The sequence below is a fragment of the Amblyraja radiata genome, chromosome 47, assembly GCF_010909765.2.
Source record: "Amblyraja radiata isolate CabotCenter1 chromosome 47, sAmbRad1.1.pri, whole genome shotgun sequence".
Classification (NCBI taxonomy): domain Eukaryota; kingdom Metazoa; phylum Chordata; class Chondrichthyes; order Rajiformes; family Rajidae; genus Amblyraja; species Amblyraja radiata.
The window spans coordinates 5,538,944-5,563,489 of NC_046002.1; the positions used below are offsets into that span (position 1 = coordinate 5,538,944).

The 24,546-nt window shown below is 52.0% G+C and overlaps 1 protein-coding gene across 1 annotated transcript; it reads right to left on the reverse strand.

The window, feature by feature from the left end:
* Nucleotides 1–7,755: 7,755 nt before the first annotated feature.
* Nucleotides 7,756–24,253, reverse strand: LOC116968893 (nuclear factor 7, ovary-like; the record flags this gene model as incomplete). Its single annotated transcript, XM_033015873.1, has 7 exons — nt 7,756–8,276; nt 10,668–10,783; nt 14,997–15,019; nt 16,464–16,694; nt 20,932–20,977; nt 22,013–22,212; nt 24,086–24,253. Coding segments are annotated over 7 exons (1,305 nt in total), but the record flags the coding sequence as incomplete, so codon positions are not given.
* Between the last annotated feature and the right edge of the window lie 293 nt (nt 24,254–24,546).

The window sequence follows — 24,546 nt, forward strand, 5'->3', positions numbered from 1 at the left end:
TGCAACCGCGGCCTGCGGACTTTTACATCGAGGAGCTCGCAGTCTCGGGTTGAGATTGACATCGGGAAGCGGCAAAAGCCGTACGACGTTTCGACCAGCCCGAGCCAGGGTCAGATCGCCCGGCGCGGGGGAGCTGAGATTTCCCCCCGATGCAGGAGCTTGATCGCCCCGACCGACCCAGGGTCAGATCGCCCGGCGCGGGGGAGCTGAGATTTCCCCCCGATGCAGGAGCTTGATCGCCCGGACTGCCGGCTACGGGAGTGAGATCGTCCCGTCAACAGAAGGCTCGAGGCCCCCGACCGCTAGAGGACAACGAAGGGAAGAGATTGAACTTTTTTTCGCCTTCCATCACAGTGAGGAATGTGGAGGAGTCACTGTGGTGGATGTTTATGTTAAAATGTATTTTGTGTGTCTTGTTGCTTTTTATTGGTATGAGTGTATGACAAATGAAACTCCTCGTATGTTACAAAACATACTTGGCTAATAAAATATGATTATATGATGCTTTGGATCTTGGGCAGTTCCTTCTCTCCTCCATACTTTGCTCTTGCCATCACTCTGATATTAGTTCATCTTCGTCTCATCTGTCCACAAGACCTTTTTCCAGAACTGTGGTTGCTCATTTGACAAACTGTAACCTGGTCATCCTATTTTTGCGGCTAACCAGTGGTTTGCATCTTGCAGTGTAGCCTCTGTATTTCTGTTCAAGTCTTCTGCGGACAGTGGTCATTGACAGATCCACGCCTGATTCCTGAAGAGTGTTTCTGATCTGTTGGATAGTGTTTGGAGATTTTTTTAAATTATAGAGAGTTCTTCTGTCATCAGCTGTGGTGGTCTTCCTTGGCCTGCCAGTCCCTTTGCGATTGGTTAGCTCACCAGTGCTTGCTTTCTTCTTAATGATGTCCCAAACAGTTGATGTTGGCAAGCCTAAGGTTTGGCTGATGTCTCTAACAGTTTTATTCTTGTTCCTCAGTCTCATAATAGCTTCTTTGACTTTCATTGGCACAACTTTGGTCCTCATGTTGATAAACAGCAATAAAAGTTTCCAAAGGTGATGGAAAGACTGGAGGAAAGACTAGGTGCTGAGAGCTCTCTTATACCTGCATTAAGGAGGTGCTGTTACTAGCTGCCTCCGCCTAGTGTGGTTATATTTTTTATTATGTTTAAAGTATGTTCTTGTTTCTTTTTTATTATTTTATCTGGGGGGAGGGGGGTAGGGTGAGGGGGAAACCGTTTTCCAGTCACTTCCTGGCGAGGATGCGACTATTATCCGAGTCGCACCCTCGCCCCCCCCCCCCACTATCAACTGGATTGGCGCGGCCTTTCCTGCCGGGACCGGACCAGAGAATCAGCAGCGGCGGCGTAGCGCTGGATACATCGCGGAGCGGGCGAGGCCTTACCTGGGATCGCCGTTTGGAGCTCCGGAGTGTTGGGCCTGCTGCATCGACATCGCGGAGCTGTGGTTTGCAGAGCTCCCAGCCGCGGGCGGCGCTGACTTCGACATCGTGGAGTCCTGGGACCCTTTGCCGGGGGCCGCCAGCGTGAATCTCCACCCAGCTCAGCCTGTGGACTTCGGGAGCCGCGGACTCCGGTGGGAGGTGGCCGATTCAGAGGTCCGGGTTTCCATCGTTCCTGGCGAGCGGGCCTGAACATCGGGCCGCCCATAGCGGCGACTGCAGAGGGCTCGGGAGGCCCCAACCACGGGTGAACATCGGGGAACATCAGCGAGGAGGTTGACTGGACTTTGGTTCCTTCCCTCACAGTGGGGAACTTTGATGCCTCTATGGGGATGTTTGTGTCATGGATTACAGTGTTTTGTGGCGTTTTTTATTCGTATGACTGTAATAACATTCCGTTGTCTCTTAATTGAAGACAATGACAATAAATTGAATCAAATCACATCAATCAATTTAAACACACCTGAGCAATTACAAACACCTGTGAAGCCATGTGTCCCAGACATTATGGTGCCCTGAAATGGGGGGGGGGGGACTATGTATAAACAGCTGTAATCAAAGATCCTACAGCGAGCAAGATAGACCACTCGACGAAAAAGACGTAGTACGGTCATGGGCAATTTTCGGCCCCATTTCCGTAACCGGCTTCCGTCTCAGCACCAAAGATGTATCTAGCGGAGCAAAGATACTAGTGCGGAGACGGAAGCCGGTTACGGAAACATCCTCGTAAAAATAAACGTTATTTGGTAAAATTCTTCTCCTCATTTTCAGAATTTTAATTTAATAACAGAAACTGTTCCCCCGCAATGTTGATCACACTGCGAGCCGGGTCCGGTTACGGAAATGGATGAAAAAAAGGCCCACGTTCCGCTCCGTTGCGTACTACACGCCAGCCCATTGCCTTTAGCAGCTGTGGTCTATCTTGCTCCGCTATAGGATCTTTGGCTGTTATTTCTACATGGTGAAACCAAAATGTATAAAAATGCCCTTTAGTTTAAATCTTTTTATTTGAATTTTGAATTTAACAGCAATTTGCATACATACAATGATAACAGACAGTGATAATCAGGACATAATTGTACAACAGTATGTAAACGACCCTCAAAACCCTTACCCTTACCCTTACCCACCCTCGCCACCCGGGAACAAACAACACTCACATACGTACACATCCACACAAATACGATTTAAAAAAAAAAAAATAAAATAAAATAAAAAATTTTAAAAATAAAAAAATAAATAAATAAATAAAAAGAAGATTTTTAAAAAAAAATTGTGGGGAGGGAGGGGGTTGAGGGGATAGCAGCTGCAATAAGACAGAGCTGTGATAGAGGGCACTCAGTCCTCTTCTGAGTCCGGAAACAAGTTAAGAGAATTAACAAGTTCCAGGAAAGGGTTCCATGTATCTAGGAATGTCTTGGTAGAGCCTTTGAGAGAGGACCTTTAAGTTGTAGAGCACCTCCTTGATCCAGCGGGCGTGTGTCGGGGGACAGGTAAGTCTCCAGTTAAGCAAAATCAGTCTCCGGGCTAACAGGGTTGTAAAAGCCAGGACCCGCTTCAACGCAACAGAGAGGTTGGTGTTGGGGGGAATACCACACGCCAGCCCATTGCATTTAGCAGCAGCGGTCTATCTTGCTCCGCTATAGGATCTTTGGCTGTTATTTCTACATGGTGAAACCAAAATGTATAAAAATGCCCTTTAATAAAATCTGACAATGTACACTTTAACAACGTGATTATTTTCTATTACAAATCTCAAAAGAGGCAAATAAATAAATGATGGGTCTTTAGCCCAAACATTATGGAGGGCACTGTAAAACATAAACAAAAACAAACACAATGCCCCCCCCCCCCCCAAATGTATGTAGTTCGTACATAGACAAAATGCTGGAGTAACTCAGCGGGTCAGGCAGCATCTCTGGAGAGAAGGACCGGGTGACATTTCGGGTTGAGACCCTTCTTCAGACCCCAAAGGTCACCTGTGCCTTCTCTCCGGAGATGCTGCCTGTCCCGCTGTGTTATTTTGTGTCCATCTTTAGTGTCGACATGAAAGTTTGGTGTAGGGTGGCGCAGCGGTAGAGTTGCTGCCTCACAGCGCCAGGTTCGATCCTGACTACGGGTACTGTCTGTAAGACTTTGTACCCCACTACAAACAGCTGGGCAGTTTACACCCCTTTTTTTAAATTTTTTGTTTTTAATTTAATCAAAAAATATTTATTCAAATATTAAAATAGTATTGACAATACAATAAAACAAAACACCACCATAATACAAGACGAACAAATATGCTAAGCAACTGCTAAACAATTATATTGCAATCCTTGTCAAGGATACATTCAACCCCCCTCGGTGCCCAGCGGTACCGGAACTCCCTCAGGGTGCCCGTAGACAGGGCGTATTCCCTTTCCATCCGCACCCGGGCACGGACGTATCCCCGGAAAAGGGGCAGGCAGCCGGCTCGGGTAGAGCCCTCCAACGTCTGGTGCCTTGACTCACGGATGGCCAGCTTGGCCAGGCCCAGGCAGTTTACACCCCAGCAGTATGAACATTGACTTCTCCAATTTCAGGTAGTCCTTGCTTTCTCCCTCCTTCCCCTCCCCAGCTCTCCCACAGCCCACTGTCTCCGCCTCTTCCTTTCTTCATCCCGCACCCCCCTCACCCCCACATCAGTCTGAAGAAGGGTCTCGAACCCGAAACGTCACCTATTCGCTCCATTAATGCTGCCTCACCCACTGAGGTTCTCCAGCATTTTTGTCTACCTTCGATTTTTCCAGCATCTGCAGTTCTTTCTTAAGCATAAGAGTTTGTACCTTCTCCCCGTGACATGCGTGGGTTTTCTCCGGGTGCTCCGGTTTCCTCTGACACTCCACAGACGTGCAGGCCAATTGACCTGGTGTAAATGTAAAAATTGTCCCTGGTGTGTGTGTGTGTGTGTGCGTAGGGTAGTGTTAATGTGCGGGGATCGCTGGCCGGTGGGGACTCGGTGGGCCTGTTTCCGCGCTGTATCTGTCAACTAAACCAGATGTACGTAGGAAGGAACTGCAGATGCTGGTTCATACTGAATAAAGACACAAATAGCCGGAGTAACTCGGCAGGGTCAGGCAGCATCTCCGGAGAAAAGGAATGGGTGATGTTTCATGCAGCAGGCAGTGAAGAAAGCGAATGGTATGTTAGCATTCATAGCCAAAGGATTTGAGTATAGGAGCAGGGAGGTTCTACTGCAGTTGTACAGGGTCTTGGTGAGACCACACCTGGAGTATTGCGTACAGTTTTGGTCTCCTAATCTGAGGAAAGACATTCTTGCCAAAGAGGGAAGTACAGAGAAGGTTCACCAGACTGATTCCTGGGATGTCAGGACTTTCATATGAAGAAAGACTGGATAGACTCGGTTTGTACTCGCTAGAATTTAGAAGATTGAGGGGGGATCTTATAGAAACTTACAAAATTCTTAAGGGGTTGGACAGGCTAGATGCAGGAAGATTGTTCCCGATGTTGGGGAAGTCCAGAACAAGGGTTCACAGTTTAAGGATAAGGGGGAAATCTTTTAGGACCGAGATGAGGAAAACATTTTTCACACAGAGTGGTGAATCTCTGGAATTCTCTGCCACAGAAGGTAGTTGAGGCCAGTTCATTGGCTATATTTAAGAGGGAGTTGGATGTGGGCCTTGTGGCTAAAGGGATCAGGGGGTATGGAGAGAAGGCAGGTACAGGATATTGAGTTGGATGATCAGCCATGATCATATTGAATGGCGGCGCAGGTTCGAAGGGGCGAATGGCCTACTCCTGCACCTATTGTCTATGTTTCTATAATAATAACTATAATAATAATAATAACTTTATTTATAAAGCACTTTAAACAGCTGCAGTTGCCACAAAGTGCTGTACATGAGAACTCATGAACAAAAAGCTATTACAAACAATTAAAAACCATTAAAAACCGTAAAACGAAGGACTATAAAAAACACACTAAAAATTAAAAGACATTAAAAGCACTAAAAACAGGAGCAATGCCTCAGCCAGTGTCGAAAGCCAAAGAATAAAAATGTGTTTTTAGGGAGGATTTGAAGATGGACAGTGAGGGGGCCTGTCTGATGTGCAGCGGCAAGGTGTTCCAGAGTGCCGGAGCAGCAACAGAAAAGGCTCTATCCCCTCTGAGCTTCCGCTTAGACCTTGGTACCTCAAGGAGGGTATATCTGAAGAAGGGTCTCAACTCGAAATGTCACCCATTCCTTCTCTCCAGAGATGCTGCCTGACCCGCTGAGTGAAACTAAGTTAGACATGGATGGTGTGGGACTGATTTGTTAACGTATAGAAGCCAGTACATCAATGTGAATCCTTCCTTGCTTCAAACAGGAGAGGGTAATCCCTGTGCAAATGTTAAGTCTGGATTTTAATCCCCCTTGCTTGTGAATCAATTTCCATTGATGACGTGCTTCAAGCCCCGGGAATATAAATTAATTACTTTAGCATCCAGCGCTGCCAGTTTCTGTGCTGGCTCTGACTGAGTTCCGTTTTGAGATACAGCGCAGAAACAGGCCCTTCGGCCCACCGGGTCCGTGCCGACCAGCGATCCCCGCTCACCAACACGTCGTTCCAACAGACACTTAGGGGACAATTTACATTTACAACGAACCAGTTAACCTGCAAACCCGCACGTCTTTGGAGCGTGGGAGGAAACCCGTAGATCTCGGAGAAAACCCGCGCGGGTCACGGGGAGAACGTGCTCGAACCCAGGCGCCGTCAAAAATGTTTCCTAGTAATGTTTTCCGTAGACGTGCGGGGGGTTTGTAGGTTAACTGGCTTGGTGTAAATGTAAAATTGTCCCGAGTGTGTGTGTGTGTCTGGGATAGAAACATAGACAATAGGTGCAGGAGTAGAGGCCATTCGGCCCTTCGAGCCTGCACTGCCATTCAATATGATCATGGCTGATCATCCAACTCAGTATCCTGTACCTGCCTTCTCTCCATACCCCCTGATCCCTTTAGCTACAAGGGCCACATCTAACTCCCTCTTAAATATAGCCAATGTGGCCTCAACTACCTTCTGTGGCAGAGAATTCCAGAGATTCACCACTCTCTGCGTAAAAAATGTTTTTCTCATCTCGATCCTAAAAGATTTCCCTCTTATTCTTAAACTGTGTGACCCCTTGTTCTGGACTTCCCCAACATCGGGAACAATCTTCCTGCATCTAGCTTGTCCAACATCGTAAGAATTTTGTACGTTTCTATAAGATCCCCCCTCCTGATGTTAGTGCGCGGGGATCGCTGGTCGGCACGGACTTGGTGGGCCTGAAGGGTCTGTTTCCGCACTGTATCTCTAAACTAAAACCTGGAGAGGGGGAGGGGGTAAGTCACACTGCCATGGGGGGAACAGGAAAAAAAACACTCCAGAGGTGAGGATCGGGCCCAGGGTCTCTGACGTTAAGAGGCAGCAGCTCATGAGACCGGACTAGACTCTCGCCTGGTGGGCTGTTCCCTTCAAGCGAGGTTTTTGGGGAGGGTTCGATTTGACCAGCGGGTAACATTAACGAGCCCAGGCACGGAGGCGCAGCGGGTAGAGCTGCTGCCTCACCGCGCCAGAGGCCCGGCGGCCCGATCCTGACCTCGGCCGCTGTCTGTGAGGAGTTTGTACGTCTCCTCCCTTGTGGGTTTTTCTCCGGGCGCTCCGGTTTCCTCCCACAATCCCAAAGACCTGCGGGTTTGTAGGTTGCCCGGCCCTCTGCGAAATAGCCCCCTGGTGCATAGGGAGGGGATGCGAATGTGGGATAGGGCGGGACAGCGGTAGAGTTTGCTGCTTCACGGGGACCAGAGACACGGGTTTGATCCCGGCTATGGGCGATGTCTCAACAGAGTTCTCCCTGTGGGTTTTTCTCCGGGTGCTCCGGTTTCCTCCCACAATCCCAAAGACCTGCGGGTTTGTAGGTTAATTGGCTTCTGCAAATTGTCCCTGGTGTGTGTAGGATAGAACTAGCGAACGGGTGATCGTTGGTCAGCACGGACTCGGTCGGGCCGAAGGGCCAGTTTCCGTGCTGTACATCTAAATGAGTGTATGAACGGGTGACCAGCTGGTCAGCACGGCGGGCCGAAGGGCCTTTTGCCAGACTGCCTCCCCGAAAATCAAATGAAACTAATGTGAGGGCCTTGCTTCCACGCAACCCGGACTGAACAGAGTAATCATTTTGTTTTTACTTAACATAATTCTGTGTGGGTGGGAAGATGAGGGGGGGGGGGAGGTGTTGAGGGGATAGAGAGGTTTTGGAGGGAGGTGGGGGAGGGAGGAGGTTGAGGGAGGTGGGGTTTCAGAAGTGTCGCAGTTTCAGAATGCTGTCCACACCACGGCTGGGGCTGAAGAAAGGCACCACGGGGCAGCGGAAGGCGGTGCTGAAGGTACAGAGGAGGGCCATGCCGCATGCGTCGTAGAAGGAGACCAGGCCGGCCTCGAAGTCGAGGTAGACCCCCACCCGGGAGAGGGCGGAGGCGACGTGCAGGGGCCTCTGGCGCTCGTTGTTCATCAGGTACAGCAGCAGCTTGCAGATGCTCCAGTAGCCCTTGGAGGGCCGCAGCTTGACGTAGCCCTTGCGGGCGCTGTGCACGCAGGTCAGGCCCAGGTACCAGGCCGGCGAGGCCCCCACCTCCACCTCCCAGTAGTGGCGGCCCGAGGAGAAGCGGGCGGTGGCCAGCACAGCGTGGAAGGAGCCGAAGCGCTTGGGGTTGTCGGCCGCCGGGCCCCGGGACGACGAGGACTCCACCGAGGTGCAGTCGCTGTTGAAGCGCAGGTTGGGGTGGGCGCTGGCCATGTTGAAGCGCAGGTTCTCCGGCACTGTGGGTGTGTGTGTGTGTGTGTGTGTGAGGGACGGCAAAAGCACATTGGTAGCAAAGGATGGCAATGGCCTCTCGTTCATCAGTTCGAATTTTTTTTTTTTAAATAGGTGCAGGAGTAGGCCATTCGGCCCTTCGAGCCAGCACCCACCATTCAATAGACAATAGGCAATGGGTGCAGGAGTAGGCCATTCGGCCCTTTGAGCCAGCACCACCATTCAATGTGATCATGGCTGATAGATACATAGATACATAGACAATAGGTGCAGGAGTAGAGGCCATTCGGCCCTTCGAGCCTGCACCGCCATTCAATATGATCATGGCTGATCATCCAACTCAGTATCCTGTACCTGCCTTCTCTCCATACCCCCTGATCCCTTTAGCCACAAGGGCCACATCTAACTCCCTCTTAAATATAGCCAATGAACTGGCCTCAACTACCCTCTGTGGCAGAGAGTTCCAGAGATTCACCACTCTCTGTGTGAAAAAGTTTCTTCTCATCTCGGTCCTAAAGGATTTCCCCCTCATCCCCAATCAGTACCCCGTTCCTGCCTTCTCCCCATATCCCCTGCCTCCAGCGTGTCCAAACCCTTAATAATCTTATATGTTTCAATGAGATTCCCTCTCATCCTCAATGAGATTCCCACCCACCATTCAATAGACAATAGGTGCAGGAGTAGGCCATTCGGATCTTTCCAGCCAGCACCCACATTTTTCACACAGAGTGGTGAATCTGTGGAATTCTCTGCCACAGAAGGTAGTTGAGGCCACACAGTTCATTGGCTATATTTAAGAGGGAGTTAGATGTGGCCCGTGTGGCTAAAGGGATCAGGGAGTATGGAGAGAAGGCAGGTACAGGATGCTCAGTTGGATGATCAGCCATGATCATATTGAATGGCGGTGCAGGCTCGAAGGGCCGAATGGCCTACTCCTGCACCTATTTTCTATGTTTCTATTCCATAGACAACAGGTGCAGGAGTAGGCCATTCGGCCCTTCGAGCCAACACCCACCATTCAATATGATCATGGCTGATCATCCACAATCAGTAACCCCTTTCCTGCGTTCTCCCCATATCCCTTGATTCCGTTAGCCCCAAAAGCTACATCTAATTCTCTCCGGAAAACATCCAGTGAATCGGCCTCCACTGCCCTCTGTGGCGGAGAATTCCACAGATTCACAACTCTCTGGGTGGAAACGTTTTTCCTCGTCTTAAATGGCCGACCCCCTTATTCTTAAACTGTGTGTGACCCCTGGTTCTGGACTCCCCCTCAACATTGGGAACATTTTTCCTGCATCCAGCCAGTCCAATCACTTAAGAATTCTATACGATCCCCTCTCGTGCTTCTAAATTCCAGTGAATGCAAGTCTACAAGAACACCTATTGTCTATTGTCTACCTCGGTACACGTGACAGTAAACTAAAAATCATGGCTGATCTGCCTCTTAATCCTAACCCCGTTCCTGCCTTCTCCCCATATCCCCCTGACTCCGCTATCTTTAAGAGCCCTATCTAGCTCTCGCTTGAAACCATTCAGAGAACCGGCCTCCACCGCCCTCTGAGGCAGAGAATTCCACAGACTCACAACTCTCTGTGAGAAAAAGTGTTTCCTCGTCTCCGTTCTAAATGGCTTGCCCCTTATTCTTAAACTGTGTGTGTGTGTGTGGCCCCTGGTTCTGGACTCCCCCAACATCGGGAACATATTTCCTGCCTCTAGTGTGTCCAAGCCCTTAACAATCTTAGGCACACAAAAATGCTGGAGAAACTCAGCGGGTGCAGCAGCATCTATGGAGCGAAGGAAATAGGCAACGTTTCGGGACGAAACGTTGCCTATTTCCTTCGCTCCATAGATGCTGCTGCACCCGCTGAGTTTCTCCAGCATTTTTGTCTACCTTCGATTATTCCAGCATCTGCAGTTCCTTCTTAAACACCTTAACAATCTTATATGTTTCAATGAGATCCCCTCTCATCCTTCTAAGCTCCAGAGTGTACAAGCCCAGCCGCTCCATTCTCTCAGCGTATGACAGTCCCGCCATCCCGGGAATTAACCTGGTGAACCTACGCTGCTCTCCCTCAACAGCAAGAATGTCCCACCTCAAATTAGGTCGGTTCAAGCGGAGGCGTTCAGCAAAACGCTGGCCCAGCCTACATTTGATCCATCTTACACCTTGGCACCTTACCCTTTCCATATCTCCCTGTCTCCCTCCGCCCTTTCTTCCCGTCTAGGTCGCTCTGTTTCCCTCTCCCCCCCCCCCCCCCCCCCCCCCCCGCGACTCTCAGTCTGAAGAAGGGTCTCCACCCGAAACGTCGCCCGTTCCTTCTCCCCGGGGATGCCGCCTGTCCCGCTGGGTAACTCGGGCTATGGGGGGGGGGGGGGGGTGGGGTGTTTGATACCTGGGTTTATGATATCCTGCATCCGCTTCCAAACGATCAGCTGCAGGGGTCCGGTGAACGTCTCCCATCTTGGGTTCAACTTCATCAGGGTGGTCTTCCCCAGCCGGGGAATAGGCCTAGGAGAAAACCTCGATGAGACTGACACTCTTGAGACACTACTCAAACCTGACGTCAAAAACCTTGGCGTGATATTTGACTCAGCACTGACATTTGACAAACAAGTCAATGCCGTGGTAAAAGCTAGCTTCTTTCAGCTAAAATAAAACAATTCCTCCACTTTGATGACCTGGAAAAGATCGTCCACACATTTCATCTCCTCCCGCCTAGATTACTGCAACTCTCTTTACACTGGCATCAGCCAATCCTCCCTGTCCCGCCTGCAACTGGTCCAAAACGCCGCAGTGTGCGAGACTCCTGACGGGCACCCGAAAAAGGGACCACATCATCACCCCGATCCTGGCCTATCTCCACTGGCTCCCTGTGCGGTTCCGTCTAAACTTCAAGATCCTCCTCCATGTCTACAAAGCCCTCAATGGGCTTGCCCTGCCCCCACCTACATAAAAAGTCTTCTCACCCACCACTCCACCTCCAGGTCCCTCAGATCGGCCGACTTGGGGCTGCTGAATATCCCGCGGTCTAGGCATAAGCTCAGGGGCGACCGCGCCTTTGCGGTTGCAGCTCCTAGACTGTGGAACAGCATCCCCCTTCCCATCAGAACGAACAGCTCCCTCCATCGACTCCTTTAAGTCAAGACTAAAGACTTATCTATACTCCCAAGCCTTTCCTGACGTCCTCTGAGTGAGGGCTACATGTATATATGTATGTAGTTTGTTTGTTTATACTATTCTTATAACAAATGTAAAGCACTTTGGCCAACGAGAGTTGTTTTTTAAATGTGCTATAGAAATAAATGTGACTTGACTTGACTTGGAGGAGGTTCGGTGGGCGGCGCGACTCTCGTCAGCAGCGGCCTCTGCAGTCCGTCTGTGTTTTATTATTTTTTGTCTCGTTTTTATGTAGTTTTTGTTATTTTTTTTGTTGGGGTATGTGTGTGTGGGTGGGGTGGGGGGGAGGGGGTAACTTTAAAATCTTTCCCCTGCACGGGAGACCCGACCTTTTCTTTGTCGGGTCTCCGTTGTCATTGGGGCTGCAACGTGGAGCGGCCTCCAACAGGAACGACCTGGGGTTCCAGCTGCGGAGCTGCCGACTACTCACCATCACGGGGCTGGCCGAGTCCGGAGCGGGTGGAGCTGTGGTTGAGCATTGCTGTCACCCGACCGCCGGAGTTTCGGAGGCTGCAACTGCGGGTTTGGCGGACGGCGGCGCCGGGAGCCCGCGGGTCCCTGCTGGGAGACCGCTTTTCGGGGCTTCCGCAGCGGCGACTTCTCCCGCCCCAGTTGCGGGGTTGAAGAGCACCTGAAGCGGGGCCTTACACCATCGCCCCGCGCGGATTCAAATGGCCGCGGGTCTCTGCGAGCGCACGCCGTGGGCTCCAACACCAAGACCCGCGCGACCTTGCATCACCCGGCGTGGCTTTAATGGCCGCGGGACAATCGCCATCGCCAGCCGGGGGCTTTGACTTTGACTCTGACTCTGACATCGGGGGGGGGGGGAGTGCAGTGGAGAGATACGTTTTTTTTGCCTTCCATCACAACGATGTGATGGATGTTTGTGTAAACTGTGTTGTGTCTCGGGTCTTTTTGTTTTGTAATGTATGGCTGCAGAAACGACATTTCGTTTGGACCTCAAGGGGTCCAAATGACAATAAATTGAATTGTATTCAATTGTATTGAATTGTATTGTATTGTATTGTATTGTATTGTATTGTATTGACTCTTAGGAAGTTCGGCATATCCCCAACTACTCTCGCCAACTTCTACCCACGCTCCCGTGCAAAGGGCTTAACGGTTTGGGGACAACTCCGTCCAAAACCGCGAGAGTTGCGGACGCAGCCCAGACAGTCGCGCAAACCAACCTCCCTTCCATCGACACCTCGCGCTGCCTCGGCAAGGCCAGCAGCATCATCAAGGACCAGTCTGGGGGGGGGTGAAACTGTTCTTGCCTTCTCCCCATACCCTCCCCTTTGAGAGGGATGGAATGGTGGAGGAGACCTGATGGGCCGAATGGCCTAATTCTGCTCTAGTAACACGGACACACCATCGGGTTAAGTCATAGAAACATAGAAGATAGGTGCAGGAGTAGAGGCCATTCAGCCCTTCGAGCCTGCACCGCCATTCAATATGATCAAGGCTGATCATCCAACTCAGTATCCTGTACCTGCCTTCTCTCCATACCCCCTGATCCCTTTAGCCACAAGGGCCACATCTAACTCCCTCTTAAATATAGCCAATGAACTGTGGCCTCAACTACCCGCACCCCGGCCACTCCTTCTTCTCCCCTCTCCCATCGGGCAAGAGGTACAGAAGTGTGAAAACAAACGCACACACACACCTCCAGATTCAGGGACAGTTTCTTCCCGGCTCTTATCGGGCAACTGAACCGTCCTACCACAACCAGAGAGCAGTGCTGTGCTACTATCTATCTCATTGGTGACTCTCGGACTATCCTTGATCAGTCTGAAGAAGGGTTTCGGCCCGAAATGTCGCCTATTTCCTTCGCTCCATAGACGCTGCTGCGCCCGCTGAGTTTCTCCAGCAGTTTTTTGTCTCCCTTCGATTTTCCAGCATCTGCAGTTCCTTCTTAAACACTTGATCAGACTTTGCTGGCTTTACCTTGCGCTAGACGTTATTCCCTAACCGTACACCCACACTGTAAACGGCTCGATCGTAATCATGTATTGTCTGACCACTGACTGGATAACATGCAGCAAAAAAGCTTTTCACTGTACCTCGGTACACATGACCATAAACTAAACTGAGAAACAGCAGGGAAACAGGCCCTTCAGCCCGACACCTTCAGTGGTGCAGCGGTAGAGTTGCTGCCTCACAGCGCCAGAGACCCGGGTTCGATGCTGCCTGCACCTCTGCTCCACATGTGCCTATTTGAAAGCCTGTTAAACGGCACCATCTGAGTATTTACTTTAATGTAATTTTAACTGAGTACTTACACAGATGAAACAAAAACATTGTTTCTCAATCAGTTCCCATTAGTGCGGTTAATAAAAACAGAATAAATACATATAGCTTTAAAAAGTAAAATGACCATATCTAACATAGGCCTAAAAATTGAAATAAAAACTGAACAGTTCAGACTGAACAGTGGCGGAGGTTAGATGTGTTGGTGTGTGATATATGGGGAGGGCACACACAGTACGTTAACCAGTCTTATTGCCTGTGGGAAGAAGCTGTGGAGCATCCTGCTGGTTTTGCAGCTGATGCTCCTGTACCTCTTCCCAGATGGCAGGATGGAGAAGATGTGGTAGGGGTCCTTGATAATGGAGATGGCTCTGCTGATGCTCCACCACCACCTCTACCAATGCATTCCAGCCCCCACCACCCACAAACCTGCTCCACCGCACAACTCCATCAATCTTTCCCCCCCCCCCCCCTCCAACTTTATAGTTGCGCCCTCTGTTGTTGGACATCTCTGGTTTAGAGATACAGTGTGGAAACAGGCCCTTCGGCCCGCCGAGTCCATGCCAGCCCGCTCACACTAGAAACATAGACAATAGGTGCAGGAGTGGAGGCCATTCGGCCCTTCGAGCCTGCACCGCCATTCAATGTGATCATGGCTGATCATCCAACTCAGTATCCTGTACCTGCCTTCTCTCCATACCCCCTGATCCCTATAACTAGTTCTATCCTACACGCCAGGGACAATCTACAGAAGCCAATTAACCTACAAACCCACACGTCTTTTGGGATGTGGGAGGAAACCGGAGAGGCGCGGTGGTGCTGCGGTGGAGTTGCTGCCTCACAGCGCCGGAGACTCGGGTCCGATCCCGACTACGGGCGCTGTCTGCGCGGAGTTTGCACGTTCTCTGCGTGGATTTTCTCCCAGATCTTCGGTTTCCTCCCACACTCCAAAGACGTGGCAGGTTAAAGACTTGGTATCAATGTAAATTGTCCCCCAGTGTGTGTGTGTAGGGACGGTGTTAAGAGTGCGGGGGTCGCTGGTCGGCGCGGACTCGGTGGGACGAAGGGGCCCCCCGTTTTTCCGCTCTGTATCTCTAAAGCTGAGAGAGAGAAAAAAAGCCAAAACACCCGGAGAAAAGCCACGCGCTCGCGGGGAGAGCGTGCAAAACTCCCCACACCCGGACAGACGTCACTGGAGGTCGGGAAAGAACCCGGGTCTCCGGCGCCGTGAGTCAGCGGGCAGTGGCGCCAACAACCCCGTAGCTTAAAGAAGAAATCAAGAGGGTGAACTTACTGAGAAATTGTGTCCAGCATTTCCTGAAATACAAAGAAGGGGAGAGAGAAATTGGTTTGGGTTTTGTTTCGTATATGTAGCACTCACTGGGGTAGATGCAAGTGGTCGGAATGACACTGGGTTAAATCGTAGACACAAAAAGCTGGAGTTACTCAGCGGGATGGGCAGCATCTCTGGAGAGAAGGAATGGTTGACGTTTCAGGTCGAGACCCTTTGACTTCTCTAATCCCCTACCCCCTTCCCAGTTCTCTCCATCCCCTCCCCCCTTCTCCGACTGTCCTCCCCAACGACATTTTATCTCTGTACTCCTCGTTGTCACCTTCCCCCAGCGAACAACGATCTACTCTACTCTGTCCTCGATCACCATCCCCGCTGCCCTGTTTTCACGCCTTACCCTTGCTTATCCGCGTCTCTCCCTCTCCTCTGACGCTCGGTCTGAAGAAGGGTCCCGACCCGAAACGTCGCACTTCCCTTCTCTCCAGAGACGCAGAGTTACTCCAGCGTTTTGTGTCTTTTTTCGGTTGAAACCAGCGTCTGCAGTTCCTTCCTACATAGAACGTCGCCCCGAAAAGTCCCAGGCTTTAACCCGTGTGGTCTACTACCCCCCCCCCCCACCCCCCCCACCCCTTCTTTCCCAGTGCTGTAGATGCTGGTTTGACAGGTCTGAAGAAGGGTCTCGACCCGAAACGTTACCTATTCCTTCGCTCCATAGATGCTGCCTCAGTGGCGAACTGGGTCAAAAAATATTGGTTACCAGGAGACAAAGGGGGGCCACTTCATCAGGGGCCCACTTGATATAGGGGGCCCACTTCATAGAAACATAGAAAACAGGTACAGGAGTAGGCCATTCGGCCCTTCGAGCCTGCACTGCCATTCGATATGATCATGGCTGATCATCCAACTCAGTATCCCATCTCTCCTGCCTTCTCTCCATACCCCCTGATCCCTTTAGCCACAAGGGCCACATCTAACTCCTTCTTAAATATAGCCAATGAACTGGCCTCAACTACCTTCTGTGGCAGAGAATTCCACAGATTCACCACCAATGATTTTCTCACCTCGGTCCTAAAAGACCTTATCCTTAAACTGTGACCCCTTGTTCTGGACTTCCCCAACATCGGGAACAATCTTCCTGCATCTAGCCTGTCCAACCCCTTAAGAATTTTGTAAGTTTCTATAAGATCCCCCCTCAATCTTCTAAATTCTAGCGAGTACAAGCCGAGTCTATCCAGTCTTTCTTCATATGAAAGTCCTGCCATCCCAGGAATCAGTCTGGTGAACCTTCTCTGTACTCCCTCTATGGCAAGAATGTCTTTCCTCAGATTAGGAGACCAAAACGTCATCAGAGGCCCACTTGCCATCGGGCAAGCTGACACCCTGGCCAGTCCGCCACTGTGCTGCCCCACCCGCTGAGTTTCTCCAGCATTTTTGTCTATCTCCGGCACCTACTTCTCTGCCGTGCCTTACCTCCAGGGAGACGGACTTGCGCAGCTTGCTCTGGATGTAGGCGATGGATTTCTCCAGCTCCACGATGGTGGCCGCCAGGTCCATCTCCCCGGCCTCCATCTCGGCCAATGCCACCTTCTCCTCCTCTTCCAGCTGCATCAGCAGCATCTCCCGCTGCTCGATCAGAAACTCAATCATCTTCGCAAACTCCTTCTCAATCTTCTCCTTCAGCTCTTTCCTTCTCTTCTTCTGCTTCCCCCCCCCACACCCCGGGAGAGATAAAGAAGTAACAACAGGTTTTAGTTAGTTTTAAATCTTGAAATAATAAATTACATGAAACATATAAGATCTCTCCTGGTCCGAGAACACTGATGCAATTATTAAGAAAGCTGTCGACCACAGTCTGACGAACTATTGTGGGACGTTTCACTGATGGAGACGAGTCAGAGTATAGAAGTGAGATCGACCGATTGACCAAATGCACAATAACCTGGCTCTCAACACCAGCAAAACCAAGGAACTGATTGTGGACTTTGGAAGGAATAGGATGGGGACCCACAGCCCCGTTTATATCAACGGGTCGATGGTGGAAAGGGTCAAGAGCTTCAAATTCCTGGGCGTGCACATCTCCAAAGATCTCTCCTGGTCCCAGAACACTGATGCAATTATAAAGAAAGCACATCAGCACCTCTACTTCCTGAGAAGTTTACGGAGAGTCGGTTTGTCAAGGAGGACTCTCTCGAACTTCTGCAGGTGCACAGTAGAGAGCATGCTGACCGGTTGCATCGTGGCTTGGTTCGGCATCTTGAGCGCCCAGGAGCGGAAAAGACTACAAAAAATTGTAAACACTGCCCAGTCCATCATCGGCTCTGACCTCCCTACCATCGAGGGGATTTATCGCAGTCGCTGCCTCAAAAAGGCTGGCACTGTCATCAAGGACCCACACCATCCTGGCCACACACTCATCTCCCCGCTGCCTTCAGGTAGAAGGTACAGGAGCCTGAAGACTGCAACAACCAGGTTCAGGAATAGCTGCTTCCCCACAGCCAGCAGGCAATTAAACTTAACTGAAACAAATCTCTGAACATTAATAGACCATTATCTGTTTATTTGCACTTTATCTGTTTATTTATTCATGTGTGTATATATTTATCCAATGGTATATGGACACACTGATCTGTTCTGTATTCATGCCTACTATGTTCTGTTGTGCTGAAGCAAAGCAAGAATTTCATTGTCCTATCTGGGACACATGACAATAAACTCTCTTGACTTGACTTGACTTGACTTGACTAAGATTATTAAGGGATTGGACATGCTAGAGGCAGGAAACATGTTCCCCATGTTGGGGGAGTCCAGAAACATGTAAGCAAGCAGGCAGTGAAGAAAGCGAATGGCATGTTGGCCTTTATAACAAGAGGAGTCGAGTATAGGAGCAAGGAGGTCCTTGTGCAGCTGTACAGGGCCCTAGTGAGACCACACCTGGAGTATTGTGTGCAGTTTTAGTCCCCTAATTTGAGGAAGAATATTCTTGCTATTGAGGGAGTGCAGCGTTGGTTCACGAGGTTAACTCCCGGGATGGCGGGACTGTCATATGCTGAGAGAATGGAGTTGCTGGGCTTGTAAGAATAAGGGGTAAGCCATTTAGAACGGAGACGAGGAAACACTTTTTCACACAGAGAGTTGTGAGTCTGTGGAATTCTCTGCCTCAGAGGGCGGTTCTCTGGATACTTTCAAGAGAGAGCTAGATAAGGTTCTTAAAAATAGCTTATTCTTAAACTGTGTGTGGCCCCTGGTTCTGGACTCCCCCAACATCGGGAACATGTTTCCTGCCTCTAGCGTGTCCAAGCCCTTAACAATCTTGTTCAAAAGGGAACTGCAGATGCTGGAATATCGAAGGTACACAAAATTGCTGGGGAAACTCAGCGGGTGCAGCAGCATCTATGGAGCGAAGGAAATAGGCGACGTTTCGGGCCGAAACCCTTCTTCAGACAATCTTATATGTTTCAATGAGATGCCCACTCATCCTTCTAAACTCCAGGGTGTACAAGCCCAGCCGCTCCATTCTCTCAGCAAGGTGCGGATGGATTGGCCCCGGCGGGAAACCGTGGTGTATTTCGTGGACGGCGCGCTCCCTTCCTCACCGCCCCTCCCCCCCCCCCCCCCCCCACAGCAGTGTGCTTTCCTGTTATGTCTCTCGCCTGGGAAAGAAAACCACAGTGCTGTGAGTCAGAGTTGAAGGAGCCCCCAGTGACAGTGCAGAACGACCGTTTACCGGCACGGTGACTCTACGCCGAGCTTACGGAAAGGCCAGGCTGCGTGCGGGTCTCGTACACAGATGAATCAGCGGCAGAGAGGCTGGGGCCGGGCGAGGTGGGGCGGTGTCGCCACCTCATGGCCACGGCTGGTAAATGACCACCCGCTCACCTGTCCTGAACGCTGGCTTGATCTGCCCACAGTTTGGAGACACAGGCCCAGGATAGACACTTGATAGAAACATAGACAATAGGTGCAGGAGTAGGCCATTTGGCCCTTCAAGCCAGCACCGCCATTCAATAGACAATAGACAATAGGCAATAGGTGCAGGAGTAGGCCATTCGGCCCTTCGAGCCAGCACTGCCATTCAATGTGATCATGGCTGATCATCCCCAATCAGTACCCCGTCCCTGCCTTCTCCCCATATCCCCTGACTCCGCTATCTTTAAGAGCCCTATCTAGCTCTCTCTTGAAAGTATCCAGAGAACCAGCCTCCACCACCCTCTGAGGCAGAGAATTCCACAGATTTGCAACTCTCTGTGAGAAAAAGTGTTTCCTCGTCTCCGTTCTAAATGGCCTACCCCGTATTCTTAAACTGTGTGTGTGTGTGGCCCCTGGTTCTGGACTCCCCCAACATCGGGAACATGTTTCCTGCCTCTAGCGTGATCAAACCATTCACATGGCACAATGGGCTAAGTGTTCGGCTGGCAACCGGAAGGTAGCTGGTTCGAATCCCGCTTGGAGTGCATACTGTCGTTGTGTCCTTGGGCAAGACACTTCACCCACCTTTGCCTGTGTGTGTGAATGTAATTATGTGAAGCACTTTGGGGTCAATGCAAGTTGACTAAAAATGTGCTATATAAATAAAGAAATTTAATTTAATTTAATTTAAAAATGATCATGACTGATCCTCTAAAATCAGGACCCCGTTCCTGCTTTCTCCCCATATCCCGTGATTCCATTATCCCTCTCTTGTCCGAATGGCCTAATTCTGCTGCAATGGCTGATGAACTTTCGAAAAGCAGCACCTGCAGTTCTTCTTGTGCGGGAAGGAACTGCAGATGCTGGTTTATGCCCAAGGCAAGACACAAAAGTGCTGGAGTAACTCAGCGGGGACCGGCGACGTCTCCCGAGAGAAGGAATGGCTGCTTCACAGCGCCATGGACCCGGGTTAGATCCTGACTACGGGCGCTGTCTGTTGTGAGTTTGTACGTTCTTCCCGTGACCTGCGTGGGTTGTCTCCGGGTGCTCCAGTTTCCTCCCACACTCCAAAGCTCAATTGGCTTCTGTTCATTCTAAATCGTCCCTGGTGTTATGTGGGTGGTTGCTGGTCGACGCGGACTCGGGGGGGCCTGTTTCCGCGCTGTATCTCTAAAGTCAAAAAGGGCCCAGACCCCCTGATGCATCACCGATCGTGTTCTCCGGGGATGCTGCCTGACCTGCTGAGTCCCACCAGCATTTTGTGTCCTCTACACCGGTGAGTCCCAACCTGGGGCCATGGCAAATTTCAGGGGGGGGGGCCACAGAAAAATGTTGGGATTTAGGGGGCCACAGGTTCAATGAAGGGGGCCACAGAGCTACCACCCTGTTGCCTCCTAAATTTCAGTTCTAATAAATTTAAATCTATGTAGTTAAGTTGAAATATTTTTGATGTTTGTGGAATAGAATAAAAGAGAATATATGTGCAATGAATAGACACTGATATTTTTATGGAAGGTATTATAATATTGAAGTAGTTTTTTTCCGCTAATAATGTCAGGGGGGGGGGGGGACCCGTAAAATTAAAAGATCCCAAGGGGGACATGAGCTAAAAAAGGTTGGGAACCACTGGTCTACACCAATCTGAAGCCGCGGTCTCCGGTTGGGAAGCGCCAATTCAGGACTTACCGGGACTTTTACCTTGTCTACTCATCTGGACGCCCGCAGCGGTGGCTGCGGAGGGTTGAGGTCCCGACCACGGGAGAAAATGGAGGAGGACTGGCCAAATGTTGTGCCTTCCACCATAGTGATGAATGCTGTGGTGGATGTTTGTGTTACATTTTTAGTGTGTTTTTGTGTGCTCTTTCTTCATTGTAACCGCTGCTGGCAAATTCATTTCACTTGCACTTTATGTGCAATGTGACGAATAAAACTGATATTGATTGATATCGATTCCTTTAAACAATTGAACACTCCGGACTAGTTAAAGAGCGTTCGGTCGTATCCGCGGCAACGTGGCGAGCGCTCTGCTTACCGGGTACTCATCAGTTAGTTCCTGGACGAGTAGAATATCACAACTCCTAGACGCAAAGGAGAGTAGAACTGAGCGCAAGGTTCACCAGGGGAGAGAAGTGGGGAGGGGGGAGGAGGAAGGGGGAGGGGAGAAGGGTGGAGACTGGGGGAAATGGGGAGTAGGAGGATGAGGGGGGTTGGGGGAAGAGTGGGGAGACAGAGTGGGGGAGAAAATAGGGGAGAGAGAGGGAGAGAAAGGGCGGAGAAGGGAGGGGGGGAGAAAGGATGGGGGAGGAGGGAAGGGAGAGGAGAGTAGGGGGGACATAGGGGGAAAGGGTGGAGGAAGAAAGGGGGGGAGAAAGAGTGGAGGAGAAAAGGTAAGGGGTGGAGGAGAGAGGGGAGGAGAGAAGGGGGAGGAGAGAGAGGAGGAAGGGGAGGAGAGAAGAGGGGAGGAGGGGAAGGGGGTGAGAGAGGAGGGGGTGAGAGAGGAGGGGGTGAGAGGGGAGGGGGGACGGAGGGAAGGAGGAAGGAGGGAAGGAGAAAGAAGGGAAGGGGAGGGAAGGGGAAGGAGAGAGGAGGGGGTGAGAGAAGAGGGGAGAGGATGAGAGAAGGGGTGATAGAGGAGGGGGTGAGAGAAGAGGGAGTGAGAGGGGATGGGGTGCGAGAGGAGGGGGTGAGAGGGGAGGGGGTGCGAGAGGAGGGGGTGAGAGGGGAGGGGGACGGAGGGAAGGAGGAAGGAGGGAAGGAGAAAGAAGGGAAGGGGAGGGAAGGGGAAGGAGAGAGGAGGGGGTGAGAGAAGAGGGGAGAGGATGAGAGAAGGGGTGATAGAGGAGGGGTGAGAGGGGCTGGGGTGCGAGAGGAGGGGGTGAGAGGGGAGAGGGTGAGAGAAGGGGTGATAGAGGAGGGGGTGAGAGAGGAGGGGGTGAGAGAGGAGGCGGTGAGAGAGGATGGGGTGCGAGAGGAGGGGGTGAGAGGGGAGAGGGTGAGAGAAGGGGTGATAGAGGAGGGGGTGAGAGAAGAGGGGGTGAGAGGGGATGGGGTGCGAGAGGAGGGGGTGAGAGGGGAGGGGGGAAGGGGGAAGGGTATAAGGGCGGTTCCCTCACCGGTGTGCCTTGGACGTCCTACACAGGTCACAGATGAGCTGCTGGTCAGTGGCGCAGTAGATGGTGAGGGGCTTGTCGTGCTCGCGGCACTGCCTTGGCCACGCCACGCTGGGCGTGCGGGGAACGGTCTTCGCCTCCCGCAGCCGCTCCACCAGGTTGGCAGCCAGGAAGTTCTTGGTGAAGCTTTGAGCTGGGAAGGTCTGTGGGCAGGAAACACAGAAACATAGGAAACAGGTGCAAGAGTGGGCCATTCGGCCCCTCGAGCCAGCGCCGCGCCATTCAATGTGATCATGGCTGATCGTCCACAATCAGTGTATCACAATACACTCTGGAATTTAGAAGGATGAGAGGAGATCTCATTGAAACATATAAGATTGTTAAGGGTTTGGACACGCTAGAGGCAGGAAACATGTTCCCGATGTTGGGGGAGTCCAGAACCAGGGGCCGCACACAGTTTACGAATAAGGGGTCGGCCATTTAGAACGGAGACGAGGAAACACTTTTTCACACAGAGAGTGGTGAGTCTGTGGAATTCTCTGCCTCAGAGGGCGGTGGAGGCCGGTTCTCTGGATGCTTTCAAGAGAGAGCTAGATAGGGCTCTTAAAGATAGCGGAGTCAGGGGATATGGGGAGAAGGCAGGAATGGGGGTACTGATTATGGATGATCAGCAATGATCACATTGAATGGTGGTGCTGGCTCGAAGGGCCGAATGGCCCACTCCTGCACCTATTGTCTATTGTCTATAATACCCCGTTCCTGCTTTTTCTCCAGATCCCTTGATTCCGTTAGCCCCAAGAGCTAAATCTAACTCTCTCTTGAAAACATCCAGTGAATTGGCCTCCACGGATTTGTGCGGGGCGGGGTCACGCGGGTGTGAATGGGGTCACGCGGGAGATGTCAACGGGTAGCGTGTGGGCTGTGAATGTGTCACGTTGCAGACGGGGTTACGTGTGAATACGGTCACGTGTGTGCGGGAGTCGAGGTGCGATGGTCCCGCGGGTGGCGGAGGCACGCGGTGCGAAAGGGGTGATGTGGGAAGCTGGGGTGTGAATGGGGTCACCTGTGTGATAAACAGAACAAGGGATAATCTCGTGGGCGGTGCAGTCACGTGTGGGGTGTGAATGGGGTCACGTGTGTGAATGGGGTCACGTGTGTGAGGAGGCGTGACTGGGGTCACGTGTGTGAGGTGTGTGAATGGGGTCACGTGTGTGTGAGGTGTGAATGGGGTCACGTGTGTGTGAGGTGTGAATGGGGTCACGTGTGTGTGAGGTGTGAATGGGGTCACGTGTGTGAGGTGTGTGAATGGGATCACGTGTGGGGTGTGAATACGTCCTCGTGTGAGGTGTGAATTGGGTCACGTGTGAGGGGGAGCGGATCACGCTGGGTCACGTGTGTCAGATGTGAATGGGATCACGTGTGTGGGGAGGGGGCGAGGCTCACACTGGGGGGTCACGTGTGTGGGGAGGGGGCGAGGATCACGTGTGTGGGGAGGGGGCGAGGATCACACTTGTGGGTCACGTGTGTGGGGCGTGAATGGAGTCACGTGTGTGTCAGGTGAGTGAATGGGGTCACGTGTGTGGGGAGGGGGCGAGGATCACACTTGTGGGTCACGTGTGTGGGGTGTGAATGGGGTCACGTGTGTGAGGAGGGGGCGAGGCTCACACTGGGGGGTCACGTGTGTGGGGCGTGAATGGAGTCACGTGTGTTAGGTGTGTGAATGGGGTCACGTGTGTGGGGAAGGGGCGATGCTCACACTGGGGGGTCACGTGTGTGGGGCGTGAATGGGGGGTCACGTGTGTGGGGGGCGAGGCTCACACTGGGGGGTCACGTGTGTGGGGCGTGAATGGGGGGTCACGTGTGTGGGGGGCGAGGCTCACACTGGGGGGTCACGTGTGTGGGGTGTGAATGGGGTCACGTGTGTGGGGGCGAAGCTCACACTGGGGGTCACGTGCCGCGGGGGGGCGCCACCCTCACCTGACGACACTGTGGACACGAGTAACTCCCGCCCGCGGCCGGCGCCTCGACCCCGTCCATCTCCGGCCCCGCCGCCGCTCCTCCTCCTCCTCCCCCCGCCTGCACCAGCCGCCGCTGCCGCTCCCGGCTCTCCCACACGCGGCCGATGCAGGCGCGGCAGAAGCTGTGTCCGCAGCCCAGGATGACGGGCTGGCGGAAGAGCTCGAGGCAGACGGAGCAGGTGAGCTCCCGCCGCAGGGCCCCGGCCGTCGTCGTCGTCGTCGTCGTCGTCCCGCCGCCGCCATCTTCCTCCCTCCCCCTCCCCCCCACCCAACCGCTCCCGCTCCCGCTCCCACTGCGCATGCTCGCCTCACACCACCACGCCGCTCCGCGCATGCGCCCGACCACCGCTCCCCGCGTCAAGTCACAGACGGTTTGCCGCTGACGTGCGCTGATGACGACCAGGGCGGCGCCATCTTTGATCCTGGCCGCTGCTGGTGATGCCAGGACTTGACAAACCCTAAGCCCTGATCAACCAAAACTCGGGGTGGGGAGATTGCAACCTTCACGTGGGTCCGCCC